The 15,493-nt window shown below is 48.0% G+C and overlaps 2 protein-coding genes across 2 annotated transcripts in view; both read left to right on the plus strand.

Annotated features, from left to right (window-relative positions):
- LOC144764098 (uncharacterized) overlaps nt 1–1,962 on the plus strand; it is a 115,074-nt gene extending 113,112 nt beyond the window's left edge. Inside the window, exons 9-10 of the mRNA XM_078650267.1 lie at nt 590–1,813; nt 1,954–1,962. Of these exons, the coding sequence (XP_078506393.1) occupies nt 590–1,813; nt 1,954–1,962 (1,233 nt within the window). The remainder of the gene's footprint in view (nt 1–589; nt 1,814–1,953) is intronic.
- The window catches only part of TRIOBP (TRIO and F-actin binding protein), a 246,669-nt gene continuing 233,057 nt past the window's right edge, over nt 1,882–15,493 (plus strand). Inside the window, exon 1 of the mRNA XM_078684096.1 lies at nt 1,882–2,659. Coding sequence (XP_078540222.1) covers nt 2,636–2,659 — 24 coding nt within the window. The 5' untranslated portion in view covers nt 1,882–2,635. The remainder of the gene's footprint in view (nt 2,660–15,493) is intronic.

A 15,493-nucleotide genomic window follows, 5' to 3' on the forward strand; every position in this document is an offset into this window, starting at 1 on the left:
CCAACTATTCATAGGAAAATACATTTATTGGGGGGGGGGAGGGGGGGGGTATAGCACCCCAAACAACCCACCAGAAGTTACGTCCCCCATAATGCAGATAAACGCACCAGCAGCATAGAGAAACAGAGTTTAAACACACTTTTCTTTGGAACTACAGTGGAAGAAAATTGCTGCCCCTCTAAAGTACTATGTCCAAGGGTCCAGCTTGCACATGCTAAAGGCCCTCCCTGGGTGGGGAGATGCACCCAAACAAAACAGTCAATGGCGTTAGGTGAAATGGAAATACTCCTATGGGCTGAGCTAAAATGTGATTGGCAAAGTCTCAAGCCAATGGCTAAAAGAGGCAGGTTTGCAAAAGCCAGTGGTTAAAAAGGGGATACAAATGACTCATAGTATTTATTGGAAGCAATAAGTATTTTTAGACAGCTGCACTGTGAAACTCGGACCTAAAACTTTGAATGGACTTGTCTTTACACAGCCCTCTCCTGTATCAAAGATACTGGAACTTTTTGTGCAGGTTAGCATTTACAAAGCAGACATTCTTGAATTCACCACACAAGCATATTTACACCCTGTTGTTTTTTTGCAGGTCGAAGCTGGTGGGTCCCCCTCTAGAGGCCCTGTGCGGTCATCTTCTACTTCAAAGGACCAGTCTCCATCCTGGGCAACTGGCCAGCCCCTCTTTAGGACTACTGACCAGACTCCCTCCAGAACCCCACACAGATCACTATCCCGATCCTCAGACCAGTCTACATTCAGGGTGTCTGAACAGTCCCTCTCAAGATCATCTGACCGCTCCCCTTCTAGAGTGAGTGACCAGTCTCTGTCCTGGGCCTCTAGCCGATCTGCCTCCAGAACCTCTACTCAGCCTACCTCTCAGATGACTGGAAGGTCAGCCTCTAGGACCGCTGACTCGTCTACCCCTGTGACCACTGGCAAGTCAGGTTCCAGGACTTCTGACCGCTCCCCCTCCAGAGTGTCTGACCGGAAGCCCATGAGAACCGCAGATCAACCTCTGTCCAGGATAATTGGTCAGTCTCTTTCAAAGGTATCTGGCCGTTCCCTCGCCAAGGCATCAGACAGGTTGCCCGCCAGGACATCAGACCGGTCTCCTTCAAGAGTTTCTGACCGCCCACCTTCCAAGACATCAGACAGGACACCCTCCAGGACATCAGATAGGTCCCCTTCCAGAGTGTCTGACCGGTCTCCTGCAAGGACCCCTGAACAGCCACTTTTCAGAACAACTGGCCGATCTCTCTCTAGGACTGCAGATCAGTCAACCTCGAGGGTGTCTGATCGATCCCCCTCCAGGGTGTCTGATCGATCCCCCTCCAGGGTGTCTGATCGATCCCCCTCCAGGGTGTCTGACCGGTCCCCCTCCAGGGTGTCTGACCGGTCCCCCTCCAGGGTGTCTGACCGGTCCCCCTCCAGGGTGTCTGACCAATCTCTTTCCAGGACCCCTGAGCAGCCTCTTTTCAGAACAACTGGCCGGTCTCTCTCTAGGACTGCAGATCAGTCAACCTCGAGGGTGTCTAATCGATCCCCCTACAGAGCATCTGACCGGTCTCCCTCAAGAGCATCTGACCGGTCCCCCTCCAGAGTATCTGACCGGTCCCCCTCCAGAGCATCTGACCGGTCTCCCTCAAGAGCATCTGACCGTTCCCCCTCCAGAGCATCTGACCGGTCCCCCTCCAGAGCATCTGACTGGTCCTCTTCCAGGGTGTCTGACCATTCACCCTCAAGGACCTCTGAGCAGCCACTTTTAAGAACTGGCCGTTCACTCTCACGGACCTCAGGCCGGTCCCCCTCGTGGGTATCTGACCGATCTCCCTCCAGAGTGACTGACAGGTCACCATCAAGGACCTCTGAAGGACCACTCTTGAGAACTGGCGGGTCACTCTCCAGGACATCAGAACAATCCTCTTCCAGAGTGTCAGATAATTCCTCTTCTAGGGTGTCTGACAGATCTCCCTCCAGGATCTCTGACCAGTCCTCCTCCAGGGTGTCTGACCAGTCCTCCTCCAGGGTGTCTGACCAGTCCTCCTCCAGGGTGTCTGACCAGTCCTCCTCCAGGGTGTCTGACCAGTCCTCCTCCAGGCTGTCTGACCAATCCTCCTCTAGGGTGTCTGACCAGACTCCCTCCAGGACATCTAATCAGTCCCCAACAAGTATATTTGACCAGACTCCCTCAAGGACCTGTGAGCAACCGCTCCTCAGGCGAATTGGTCGCTCTCTTGCTAGGGGTACTAATCAGTCAACCTCTAGAGTGTCTGACCAGTCCCCCTCCAGGATATCTCACCACTCCCTGTCCACAGAGCCAAACCTTCCGCCCTCCAGGGCACCTGTCCAGCCGCTCTCTAGAGCAATCAGTGCTACTCCCTTACGACAACTTGACAGGCGTCCTTCTGACCACTCAGGTGTGCCCCCACCTGGACAGTCTGATAGCTTCTTGGCAGAGCAATCCCAGTGGCACCATGGCGACGATGAAGAGAGACTCCTCTCCCAGCAGACCGCAAGGCGAGACTCCCAGCCATCAGACGGACTACTCTATCAGCAGACAAGGGGAGGGCTATCACAACCACTGGGGAGACCTCCATCACGACAATCAGAACACAAGGAGGCGGCTCAGTCTCAAATGAGCATGGAGAAGATTGACAAGGTATTTTTCTACATAGAAGTGTAAAAAGCATTGCTTAATAAGTATTTCTCTCCATGGTTGCAGCCTGCTCCTTCCTCAAGATCTCTACACAGTCTAAGCCTGTCCCTCTAAGAACTCTTGAACATCTCTCCACAGCCAGAACCTGTCACTGCCTGAACATCTTTCCATAGCCTGTAATTCTCTGAATATCTCTCCACACTCTGAATATGTCACTCAATTTGTTCAGCCTGCCACTCCATAAAAGTAGTTGCTTTTAAAAGCACTTCTCTCTGTAGACAGTGCTTTAAGTGGGCTGAAAAATATGAGGGGTATCAAATGAGAGTGCAGCCTAAAGAAGCATAACTAGGAAATGTTTGAGAGACTTGGCCTCTCTACTTAAGATCTTGTTTAATACATGTATCCTAGCACCACTTATTGTCCTCACTGTCCATGGTCCTGATCCACCAACTCCTGGTAGTCCTGGTTCCTCCTGTTCATCAAGTCTTCATGGTCCTGGTCTTTCTGTTATCCTCCTTGTTCATGTCTCTATCCTCCCCAAGTATTCCAGAGTCTCCTGGTGGTCCAGTCCTAGTTCTCCTGGTAGCCCTAGTCCTCGTGGTCATAGTCCTCCTTCCCTGGTCCTGCTTGTCCTTCTAGTCAAAGTCCTCCTGGTAAAAGTCTTCTTGGTCTTTCTTGTCTTGGTCCTTCTGGTACTGGTCCTCCTGGTCCTCTGGGTGCTCTCGCTTGTGATGTTCTCGATTTTTCTTCTAGTCCTGGTCCCCCTAATCCTCCTGTTCTTCTTAGTCCTTGTTCTGGCCCCTCTATTCGTCCTCCTGGTCTTTGTGGTGGCTCCGCTTCCTCCTGGATTTCCTTCTGGTTCCTCTTCCCCATGCCCTCTTCATACTGGTTCTCTAGGTGGTAATGGTTGGCCTAGTGGCCCTCTCTCTTGGTCCACTTTCTTTTGATCATGCCTGAACTTCTTGTCTTGGCCCTATTGGTTTTCTTATCCTGGCCCATCTAGTTCTGGTTCTCCTGGTCCTGATCCTCCTGGTAGTTCTGCTCCTGATTGTTCTTTTGCTTCCGGTGGTCCTGGTTTTCCTGGTGGTCTTCGCTCTCCTACTAGTCAGTGTTATCGGTTTTCTGGTCATCTTGGACCTTATGATCCTATTGGAGTTGCTGCCACCCCTCCCCCCTGGCCATGGTCCTATTAGTGATTTTGGTCTTAGTTTTCTTATTGGGTTTGGACATCTTTGCGCTCTGTTTTTTTGTTGTCTTACTGGTCCTGGTTCTCCTTCGTGGCATGGCCCTCTTGATTTTGGTTCTACTGGTTCTGGTCAGCTCGTTTCTGGCCTGCCTGGTACTCCTGGTGACACGGTGTATATCATTTAGTATTGTTAGTCCTCTGGTGGTCCTGCTGACCCCTACTTCCTCCGCCTGGCTCTCCCCTTCACCTGTTCTTCTCTTCTTACTTACTCCTGGTCTTCCTCCTTATTCTTTATCCACTTGGTCCAGCACCTCCGAGCCATCTGGTCTTCTTCCCCCTATCCTGCTCCTACATGTTTCCTGTCTCCTCCTGCTGTTCCTGGTCCACCACCTTGGTTTTGGCCCTTCCTGGCCTTGGCCCATCTCACTTTCCTGGTCTTCATGGTAGATATCCTCCTTGTCGGCCTGCTGTTTCTCATTCTTCTGAAGGTCTTGATGCCTCATCTTCCATCCCCTCCTTCCCACCCTGTGTCCCTCTTCTGGTTCTCCTTCATCACTCTTTCATCCTTCTGGCCCTCATCCTCCTGGCCATGTGGTCCTGATGGTCCTAGTCCACACCTTCCTGGTGGCTCTGGTCTTCTGCATCCTCGTGGTCATGTTCCACCTAGTCTTGCCTATCCTGTCTTTCCCCTGGTCCACCTAGTCCTGGCTTTACTGGGCCTATGATCTGGATAATCCTTGTCGTCCTGCTGTTCCTCCTGGAGGGCCTGATCTTCCTCCACCCTGGCTTGGTCTCCATCTTCCACCTCAAACCACTTGCCCTCATCCTGTTGGGCTTGGTCCTCCTGGCCCTGCTTTGCCTAGGCATGGTCCTTTTGGTCCTATATTCCTGATCTTGATGGTGCTGCTATTGGTCTGCCTGGTATTCCTAGAGTTCATGGTCCTCCTGGTGGTTCTGGTTCCACTCCTGTCTTCTTCTTTCCCTCCTATTTTTCATTCTCCTACTTTCCCTTGACTCCATCCTCCTGAACCTCTTTCTCCTTGTTTTTGTCCTATTCTCATGGTGGTCCTCCTCCACCTGTCCCACTCCGCAACCATACCCTCGCAACAACTGAAGTCTGCTCGGTATGACCTCTAAGCAGAGGCGGACTGAGAAGACTGGAGCACCTAGTGCGATGCCTCAGCCACTGGTGCGATGCAACCACGACATTGCGAACATGATCGATGAGGGAGACTCGCAAGGGGCTCGCCCAGTCCTTCACGAGGGCAGGCAAAAATACTGTAATGCTATGAGGTTAGTGCCCCAGTAACCAAGCCCATCACCGGTTATCATGAGGATGGCACTGCTGAATGTCACTGACTAGCATTATAAAGGCTCAGGCTGCTGAACCTTTCTGGTCCTGAAAATAGGGCTGAGTTTACATGCGTGATGGCCTCACAGAAATATTTCAAATGATCCAGCTAGTGATGCATGGCACTTGGCAGAGCTGCATTACCTGTGAAGAGTTACTTGGTGAGAGGCCAGGGTGTGTCTCGAAGACGGCTGGTATGCAGGGGCTTTAGTACACAAACGGTCAGATGTACTAACAACTGGTTTGCAAAAAACTGTAGCAACTTGCACAGCGGCAGGAAGATCAGGGCGAACAGCAGTTTGCACCGAACTCTGTGGAGTTTTTATATCACTTCGGAACTCTGCAAACTCCTCCCAGGCCCAATAAAAACATCTGGTGTATAAGTGCATTGCTTATTACTCAATGTGCTGCTCCCTGGGGGAGGAAGGGGGGGCAATGTACAGGCTTTGGGGAGTTATTTCCAGCAGCCTTTCCTTTAACACTGACCCTACCAAGTGTATACATTTGTCACATTTTGCCATATCTGACACTATTTCCAAAGAGTATAAGAGATTTTGCGCCTCTGTGACAATACGTATGCAATGATGTAAAAAAGATGGCCTCAGAAGCATACCATGGGGGTTGTCTAAAGCCCAGCCCTACACAGCAGACATGCAGACTCCAGGTGTCCACTATGAGCTAAACACTACAGGAGACACATAGCGGAAGGGATTCCTCATGGGTACTTACGATGAACTCAGTCTGACCTTGTGTAAAATACCCTAGTGCTCATGTAAAGCTCTCTGATGCCTTTGGACCAAGTTCACACTATATAAAACTGCAAAAAACGCCAATGAAAGACTTTTACCTTCAAGGGATCACCGGTTCCAAGTCATGATCATGCGGCACACAATGTTTCCAGTATAGTCGGTAAAATAGTTCCCATCCATTCTGCTGAATTCATGAGCTCACATATTCTGAATTAGTCTTTGACATGTTTTTGAATAGGAGCTGTCTTAGGCTCCAGTCGCCGGAATTTCGAGAGAGTCGAACTTTCTCTAAAAAAGTAGGCTGAAAATGTGATTTTGGGATTTCCTTTCCCCTTGAATTGACACATATACCTTTGGCACAAACCTGTCACAGTTCCAAAATTGCAAACGCATCAAGTCTCACAGTGGCTGGAGTCTTACTCTGGAGGGGATATGGTCCTTGAAATCTGGATCAATCCCTAGACAAACATTCTTGAAATATAAAGAGACATGCAGATTAAATCCCCGTAGACTTATATTGTGGCTAGCCTGTAGAGTTAATCTCTTTAAATGATTATACCACAGATGTGATTGTTGATCCACAAATGGGAAGATGTGCAAGGGGTCTGTAGGAACTGTGCTGAAGTGAGCATTCTGCCTGTCACATAGCACTGTGCACATATTCAATTGATAGGAAAAATAATGACTTTATTTTTTAATACTGGGCCAGTTATGCAGAGTGTATTGGTCAATATACTAGTTTGTTTGTTCTGTATGGCCTTTGTTCTGGAACGATTAGTTGTCAAAACTGTAAGCTGGTGTTTAACTGGCCATAACAAAAGCAGTTCAAATATAAGGCTGGAATAGTGATCCACAATCCAGTATAACAGAAGGCGCCTAAGGCAATCAAATATGCCATTGAAGCCCTGTATAGCAACAATCTAATAGGCAGACTGAAAAGAAACAAATTGGATCTTATTGGTTAATATGTCCATTAGCAGCCAGACTGGTAGAAAACCCTCACACGTGGATTATTATATGAGTAAATTCATTGAAATGGTTTTGCAGTGAGAAAGTGGAAGATGTGATCTCTGCAAGTGCTTGATGACTGGATTTACTTTTGTAACAGATGTCGGAAAAGCATGAATACATTCCTCCACATCTACCTTTATTCTTCCGCACCAGTTCCAGGGTTCTCACCACGTCTAGAATCCTAGGCATTGGCTGGTCATGGCGCCAGCGAAGGAGCAAATGCTGCTGGGGTACATCAGAATTCCAAAGTAATATTCAGCCTTGGTACTGGTGAAAGCCACTGGTGTTCCTGGATGTATGATCAGAAGATGACAGATATCTCCTTCATTGTTTTTACGGTGCATTCAGGGAAGATAATTTATTCTGACATTCTGAGAACCAAGCTCGAAACAACCGTCTTGGATTTATGTGGTGCATCGGCACAGCTCGTACACCTTTCTATGGCTGCAATTCCAACATGGTGGTGATCTGGAGTCTTTGCATGTCTCTTGGAAGGCAATCCACTTACTATTTACAAGTAAAGCATCTTGCAGAAAGACTGAAAGCAGAACAAACTGGGCACCTGGATGCAGTCTGAGAGCCAATGTCCTGGGACAACCTTTCTAGCCAAAGAGCCTGTGCTTCCTTTCGCAAGAAGTAGAAACCTGGCCCTTTCCAAACTACACTTGCTCTGGGGTGGACTTTCAGGTGTTTGTTCCAGCAACAAGCAACAAAGTACAAATCTCAACCCCCTACTCGTCAGAGCCTATTGTGCACTTGGACTGGACTGACAGTGGGGAGTGTGACACTTCTGTCCATCAAATGTTGTTTTTGCATTTGTCACCTCGAGTGGGACAGGTATGCCCAGACGTGTGTCCTGTGCTCTCCATGCCACTGGAGTCAAGCTATCCTGGCTGATGAGGCCTGAAAGCCCAAAACCAATCCTAAGATGCTTGTTTCCAGTCCAGGGAGGACCTGGCCTGGCAGTTCGGGCTGGACTGATCCCATTGGGTGCAGGGTCAAGACTGATTTGCATATGGCTGGGTCCAAACTGGCATGGCATGGTGAGCAAAAAACACAATGGATTTACGCCCAGATCTCTGTACTGGGGTGAATGTATGATATTGTTCTGCATTCTGTCCATCAATTGTTGTTTTTGCCTGCGTCCGTAGGGCCACAGAAGCAAAAAAAAACTTTATGTATAAGGTGAGAAATATTTCGATCTCTCACCAACCACACTCACCAAAGAATAGAACGTTACCTTTGTGAACTCTGCGTAACCCTCACACACTGTGGGTCAGTTCCTTGTCATCTTGGATGGACCACCTGTTGGCTGGTAAATCAAAGGTACATACTGTTGGCATACCCTTCACGCACCACTACTGATTGGATTCATCTATACCGACTGCTGCAGTGCTGCCTTCTCCCTAATTGAGTTCATCTTTCTAGTCCTCATAATTACTAACAGCAGGCCTGTGGCATAACTATACAGATACGTCCCCTTCATGCAGTATAGTTATCCGCAGGCACAGATTGTTCACTGGTGCTGTATCCTTCATTCCAGCTCACTCTCCAGATTCCAACTGGAGTCAATTCACTTGTATAATGCATCCTTTTCATCGAATTGCAGCAGCTTATCCTAATTCGCCCTTTGTCTTTGGGAACAAGCAGACCCTTCAACATACTCTAGATCAAGTCCTGTTGAAGGTGTTATTCCACAGTCCTTTGAACTTTCTCATGTTTTGCTTTTACTAAAGCTTCTGTCCTGATGATGACCCTTGAATAACTGATGGATCGAAACGTCATCAACTTAATCAACAATAAGACTGGGAAATGGTATGCCTATATTAAACACCTGGAGAGACCTTGGTTTAAACTACCGTAGCTTTCCTTATACTCCTGTTCTTATGTCGTGGTAACTCTGTATATACACACACTTTTTAATTACACCCATTTCCCAGAACGATCACTCTGAGCACATAGCACTTTATTGACAACTACTTTTCTAAGTATTCTGAACTTTTAAGGAGCTTTTTTATGAATATATTTTGATGCTGCAAACTTATTTTTTTTCCCATAAGAATTTCAACAGTGTATGTCTCCTGATAATTAATGTAAAATATGTGATGTGATGTGGTTGTTAGACCTCTTCCATTACTATCCAAATGTGTATTAATTAGGATAAACCTCCATATTCGCACAGCAGCACAGTGAACCTCTGCCTAATTAGAGCCGGGGGTTGCAGGTGGGGCCCACAGGCACTTATTTTTGAGGATCAGCACTTATATTTCCTCATCACTTTCACCCAGGGTGAGAGAGAAAAACACAAAAGATAGGAGAAGAAGAAGGAAGAGGAAGACAGAAAACAATTCTAAAGGGGGAAAGCTGAGATGAAAAAGAACTGGAGAGAGAGATAAAAGGCAGGGAGTGCCTGGTGGTTGATTAAAGAGGTATGAAGTGGAATGCCACCTTGGTATTTGGTACCCTGATATTTGTGATGCAGCTTCTAAACACAATTTTGGGCACTGGAACTTATTATTTATCAAATGAAGCACTGTCCAATGCAAACCATGAACAGATCCTGCTTGGATCTATAGCAGTGGCGTAACACAAAATGAAGGGGCTCCACTGTAGAATGGGCTCAATGGGAGCCCCCTGCACGGTTACCCCTGCACTGCAGGAGCCTGCTCTTTAAAGCAGAGTGGCTTTCCCGTGTGCTTAACTATTTCTTATTCCATGCCATTGCACCATTCTGCAAGGCATACAATGGCATGGCTTAGAGGGGTCTCCAACCTTTTCACTAACAAGAGCTACTTATGTTCATTGAAAATCATCCCGAGCTACTAATAATATTAGTGGTGTACACATCAGACAAGATTACATTAGTGGCCACCCTATGCAAGGTTACCAGCCGTGATCACTTCAGTGCAGTATTGCCAGCAGCAATGTAAAAAAGGCTTACTCGATTTGGAAATCTTGTACAAGGGCAATACATAGCCGCAAGAACAATACCCCTTGGTACCAAGGTAACAATATTAGTAAGAGGTGTCTGAAGGCTGCATGGTTTATCATTCAGATATCAGATTTAAATAGATTTTGGAAATTATGGGTTCTGAAAATACACACATTTACAAATATTAATTCAACCAAACAAAAGCTTCTAATTTAGTAGACTGGCCTACACACAGGAGAGCGACTCACAGGTAGCTGGAGAGCTACCGGTAGCTTACGAGCTTCTCGCTGGAGAAGCCCGGCCCGGTTAGGAGGCCTGCTCCAAAACAAAAAACCCAACCCCCCCCGCCAAGTCCTCATTGCAGGGGCATCCGTTATGCCCCTAATCCACAGGTACCCAGTCGGGCAAATCGGACAGAGAAACAATAAAGCTGAATTATTTCCTAATGTAGCAACACCTCTCCAAGTCATATATGCCCTCTGTGAAGAAAATATTTCTGTTACAAAACTATCTTTGCTTACCCATTCCGGTGAGGGGTGTGGTGGTTGAGTTGCTTAATGGACCCTTTTGCAGAAATCTAACCTTTTACAGAGCCTATGGTCGAAGGTGTGAGTCTTTGTGTGTCTGCTTAGCATTTCATCCGTCTATGGTGGATGAAATGAGTACTACTGAGTTAGGTAACAACTGTATTGAACTGTAGTAGCATTTACAATTTTTATCTGCCAACAGAAACAAAGGCTTAATCAGGGTTGAATGTGCGCTCTACACACATGCCTGCTATATTAATAATATATGGACACAGTTCAGCCATGTAATAATCTCTCCACAGCCTCGGTCTCTAGCATCTCTTTAAAGTCCCAGCAGGTCCCACTTGATTTTTAGATCATCTTTCTAGAACCCAAGCCAGAGCCTCAATCAGGAAGTAATTCCTGGAATAGCATCTCTCCACATCCCAGGATTTCTCGCCCTGTGGAAGTCATTCCAAGTGTAACATCTCTCCACAGCCCAGGCCTTTCCTGCTTTGTGGAAGTATCTCCTATTGTAACATCCCTCCGCCGCCTCAGCCTGCCCCTCCCTGTGGAAATAAATAGTGGTATAGCATATCTCCAAAGCCCCAGAGTGACTTTCCTTGTGGAAGTGATTCCGATTATAGCATCACTAGAACATCTCTCAACAAACCTAGCCCGTCTGATCTCTCCAAAGGCCTAGACTATCCCCCTCTCGTGGAAGCAATCCTGGTATAGCTTCTTATTACAGCCCAACCTGTTCTTTCCTGCTAAAGTAATTCCTGGGAGAACATCTCTCCACTGTCCAATCTAGCTCTCCATTTGGACAGCGGCGGCTCCTGTGAAATGGCGGAGGTGCGTTGCCCCACTGGCTATCATTTTATTTTTCAACTGCTGGCTGAGCCAGCTTGTGCAGGGTGGGGGCGGGCCATAGGAGTGAAGAGGAGGAGTTGTTGGTGTGCTTTTAACTGCGTATGATGTCAGTTTGTCCGGCCGTCTTAGGCCAGCCAAACTGACATGCGCACTTACGTTTCTCCAACCCGGCTGTATTGTACAGCGGGGTTGGAGAAGCATCACAGACTCCCTGTGCCTGAACGAGTGTTAATCCAGCCCGTTCAGGTCCAATCCCAAAGCTATGCTCATGCTTGAGAGTAGCACAGGGATTGGATAGAGAGTCCGTGAGCCTGTCCCAGGGACTGCTGGGACCAGGCACTGGATGCAGAGGCGCATGAGACTGCCGGCAGCACCAGGTAAGTCTTTTTTTAATGTATTTTTAATATTAAACACCAGCTCCCCCGTGCGCTCCCACCACACCACACCACACCTTTTCTTTGTTGGCCACCACTGCATTTGGAAGTATTACCTGTTAGACCGTCTCTCAAGAAACCCATCGCGTGCCATCTCTCTGAAGCATCAATTTGCTCCCCTTTTAGAAATAATACCTGTTAGAAGATTATGCCTCCATAACCCCAGTCTTTCCCTCCCTGAGAAAGCAACTCCTGTGTTAATCAAAGTGAATCTCACCAGCCCCAGCCTGCCCACTCCCTGCCGGATTCATTTCTGTGATGAGAACATTCCTGTCACAAAACAAATAACCGGAAAGGGATTACTTGAAGAAGCCCAAGGTCACAAGAGCAGCAAATGCTGAGCTGGTCATCCTTATCCCGGTCCATTGTATCCTCCTGGGGAGAGTAAGAGTCTAGGCTTCCAACATTTGACCTCCTTCAGAATACATTAAAGTATCTGCGGAAGGCGCAGGATCCAATATACCCTGTCAGTAGGGCTGATGCCTCAGAACCACCGAATACTTACTCCTTGTTGAATTTTCAATATGCCCAACAGATTATTCAACTGTTCCTAGCCGTCATTATATATGTTTTCACCTTTGCCAGTTGTTATCTCTACAAAGTGGAACACTCGACTGGATTCCATAATATTCTGTCAACTATCCAAATCCCGCTCAGAAAAACGGACTTGCAGGTCACAAGAATTTCCGCTGCTGGCGCTTTAACCCCCTGAGGTATTCGATTCGCAGGTTAGGGGAAGATTTCTAGCCAGGCTCATTAACGCCCCCTAGGATCAGCACCTGTGACCCTAAGGTTACAGATAGCATTGCTGCAGGTATAGCATTCCTCTTAGCTGTAAGCTGGGATTAATACCCGTGACCTGCAGGTCACACACACATTTGCAGCAGGCGTTTAACATATCCCCGCTCTATTTACTGAGTTACGCAGTAGTTCACACGTAGAGTTGCAGTTGGTCCACTAACCACCTTAACTATAGTAGCGAGGTTGACATCTACGACCTGAAGTTGATAAACAGTGATTAGCAGCAGGTACCTTAATCTTGTGAGTTACTTCACTGAGATGGAAACCAGTGACCAAATGGTTTCAAAGCGATTTTTTTAACATACATAAACTCTACTAGCTTACTTACTAGGATATGAACCCATCACTGCCAAGCTACACATAATTTCTGTGGTAGGTACGTTAACCCCCAGAACGATCTATAGTAGTGGAGGGCGAGGTAGACCCTGTCACCAGTATGTTATATAGGATCACCGCTGTAGGTACATTTCCCTACTAAGTTATGTGTGGTGAATTGGCAAACGCAGTTCACGTGTAAGCAGAATCTATACGACTGATCCTCGATGTACCACGACACGGCAACATCACCCCCCACCTGAGAAACCTACACTGGCTCCCCGTCAACAAGAGGATATCCTTCAAGCTCCTCATCCACGCACACAAGGCACTCCACAAGACCGGCCCAGCCTACCTCAACAGATGGCTCTCCTTCTACACCCCCAACCGCCAGCTACGCTCTGCCGACCTCTCACTCGCCACCGTCCAGCGCATCCGAAGAACAACCACCGGCGGGAGATCCTTCTCCCACCTCGCCGCCAAGACATGGAACACCCTCCCACTGAGCCGACGAAAGACCCAAGAACTGCTGACCTTCAGGAGGATACTAAAGACCTGGCTGTTCGATCAGTAGTGGCCCCCACCTCCCCCCCCAGCGCCTTGAGACCCTTGCGGTTTGGTGGTGTGCTTAACAAATGACTGATTGATTTATTGATTGATTGATACTTCAGGGCCCAATATACCCAGGGCCGGACTAGCCCTAGCGGGCACCGGCATTCGCAGCCACCACAATAAAGAGGTGGAGGGGAGGGTGGAGGGGGAGCGGGGGTGTCACGGGGTCCCAACATCCACCACGCAGACAAGAGAGTGCTGGAAGATACCTGATTGCAGAATACTCTTTCTTTTTTACAGTCGGAGGACTCCGCAGAATGCACTGCCATGGCGGTTTCAGACCCGGATGTGTATACCCCATCTTTGGCCAAGGTCCCTTTAAGTGGGAGGGGCTATCCAGAGAGTCTAACCCCGACCTTCACATCACCCACGCAGTTTCCAATGAAGAGGAACGCACAACGGAGGCGAGCGTCTACGGAAGAAGAAGAGAGAAAGCCGACGATAACACCGGGGAGAAAGCCGACTCAACTGAAGAGATTACAACCGGAAAACAAGTCTCGAACTAAGATTGAAGGAAGAGGAGACGCCGCCCCCATCCCTGTCCTGACCGCCAACGCCGGTCTCCGGAGGGGTCAGGAGACCAACAGGACCGCGTTTCCTCCCGCCACGCTCTTGGAAGAGCGTGGCTTACACAGGTGCGTGCAAAAGTTAAGGGCTGGGTTGGGAGGCGGGAGAAGGGGAACGAATTCACTTCGTAGCCTCCTCAGTTCCCAATCCCCTTAGAAGTCCGACCACCACCACACACAAGTAGTCACTCTGCTCGTGTGCACGAAAAGCACATACTTCACCGGGTGTCTCCTCACTCCTTTTCCCTTGTGGTGACGGGAACGAAGAGGAATCCTTACAGATTATTTGTTTTATGTTTTGTTCTTTTGAGGGAGCGTGGACATTATAAGACGCCTGCTAGAAGAAACCCTCAGCCTATTGAAGAGGAAAAATAATGCAGCAGTACCTGCGAGGATAAGACACATTATTCTCCATATACCCTTTAAGACATGAGCATTATTAATCAAATAAAAGAGTAAATAAAAGGAGTATTCATAAACCAACCCCAGTGATTGTGGAACTCTTTATGGTCCTGCTTACAGTTTGGTGGAGAATGCGGGCACCTTTCCATTAGATTTCGAATAATGGAAGCTCTGACTCAGCATCTTGTGGCAAGTCAAGACAAACTGGAATGGGCAGTTCAACAACAAATGACATCGGCACAGACCGATAGAGATTTGATTAAAGAGAGTATAGCAGCCCAAATGGAAGGGCTTCGTAAGGTCTCGGAGGAGTAAGAAATCTCGAGGTCAAGAGACATTAGAAACAGCACCTCGGGTCCCCCAAATGTTTCATTACAAAAATATGTCGTAGGGGAGGATCCGGATGCATTTCTTCTTAATTTTGAAAGAAACGCCCGAGCCTGTGGATTGCCATGTGAGAAATGGCCTTTCTTCCTAGCCCCTCTCTTTACGGGAGAAGAACAAGCGGCCTACCAAGTCGCTAATGCTACCGGTAATACCCCATATAACGAAGTTGAAACAATCATCCTGGACCATCTTGGGCTAGATGTGGAAGCATACCGTGTATGATTCCGCAAGGAAAAAAGCATAGGGGGAAAATCCCAAGACCCTTTTCTTTCGCCTGAAAACCGCGGCAGATAAGTGGCTGAAACCAACAGAACATACCAAGGAGGAGATAATGGACATGATTTATTTAGAGCAGTTCCTAGAGTCCCTTCCGTTTAATACACAGCGCTGGCTACGACAGCATAAGCATCTCACCACCATGGAAGTGGTAGAAATGGCTGCAATCTTTTCCTGTGGTCAACCACGAGGGTACACAGGGGAAATAGAAATAACCCTCCGTCCGACACCTGGAAAGCCAGAGAAAAGGTTACCCCCAAAACCTAACCCTGATCTTCAGCTTGTACGACCCCACAAACTGGATGTTCCAACTCAACGGGGTCCCCAATGTTTTGACTGTGGAGAGGGGGGCCACATCGCCCGTTTGTGCCCCCATAAGAAACCTCAGGAGGAACCCATGGACATTGGATATACCCCAAAAACGGTTTTCTACGGC

The sequence above is a fragment of the Lissotriton helveticus genome, chromosome 1_1, assembly GCF_964261635.1.
Source record: "Lissotriton helveticus chromosome 1_1, aLisHel1.1, whole genome shotgun sequence".
NCBI lineage: Eukaryota > Metazoa > Chordata > Amphibia > Caudata > Salamandridae > Lissotriton > Lissotriton helveticus.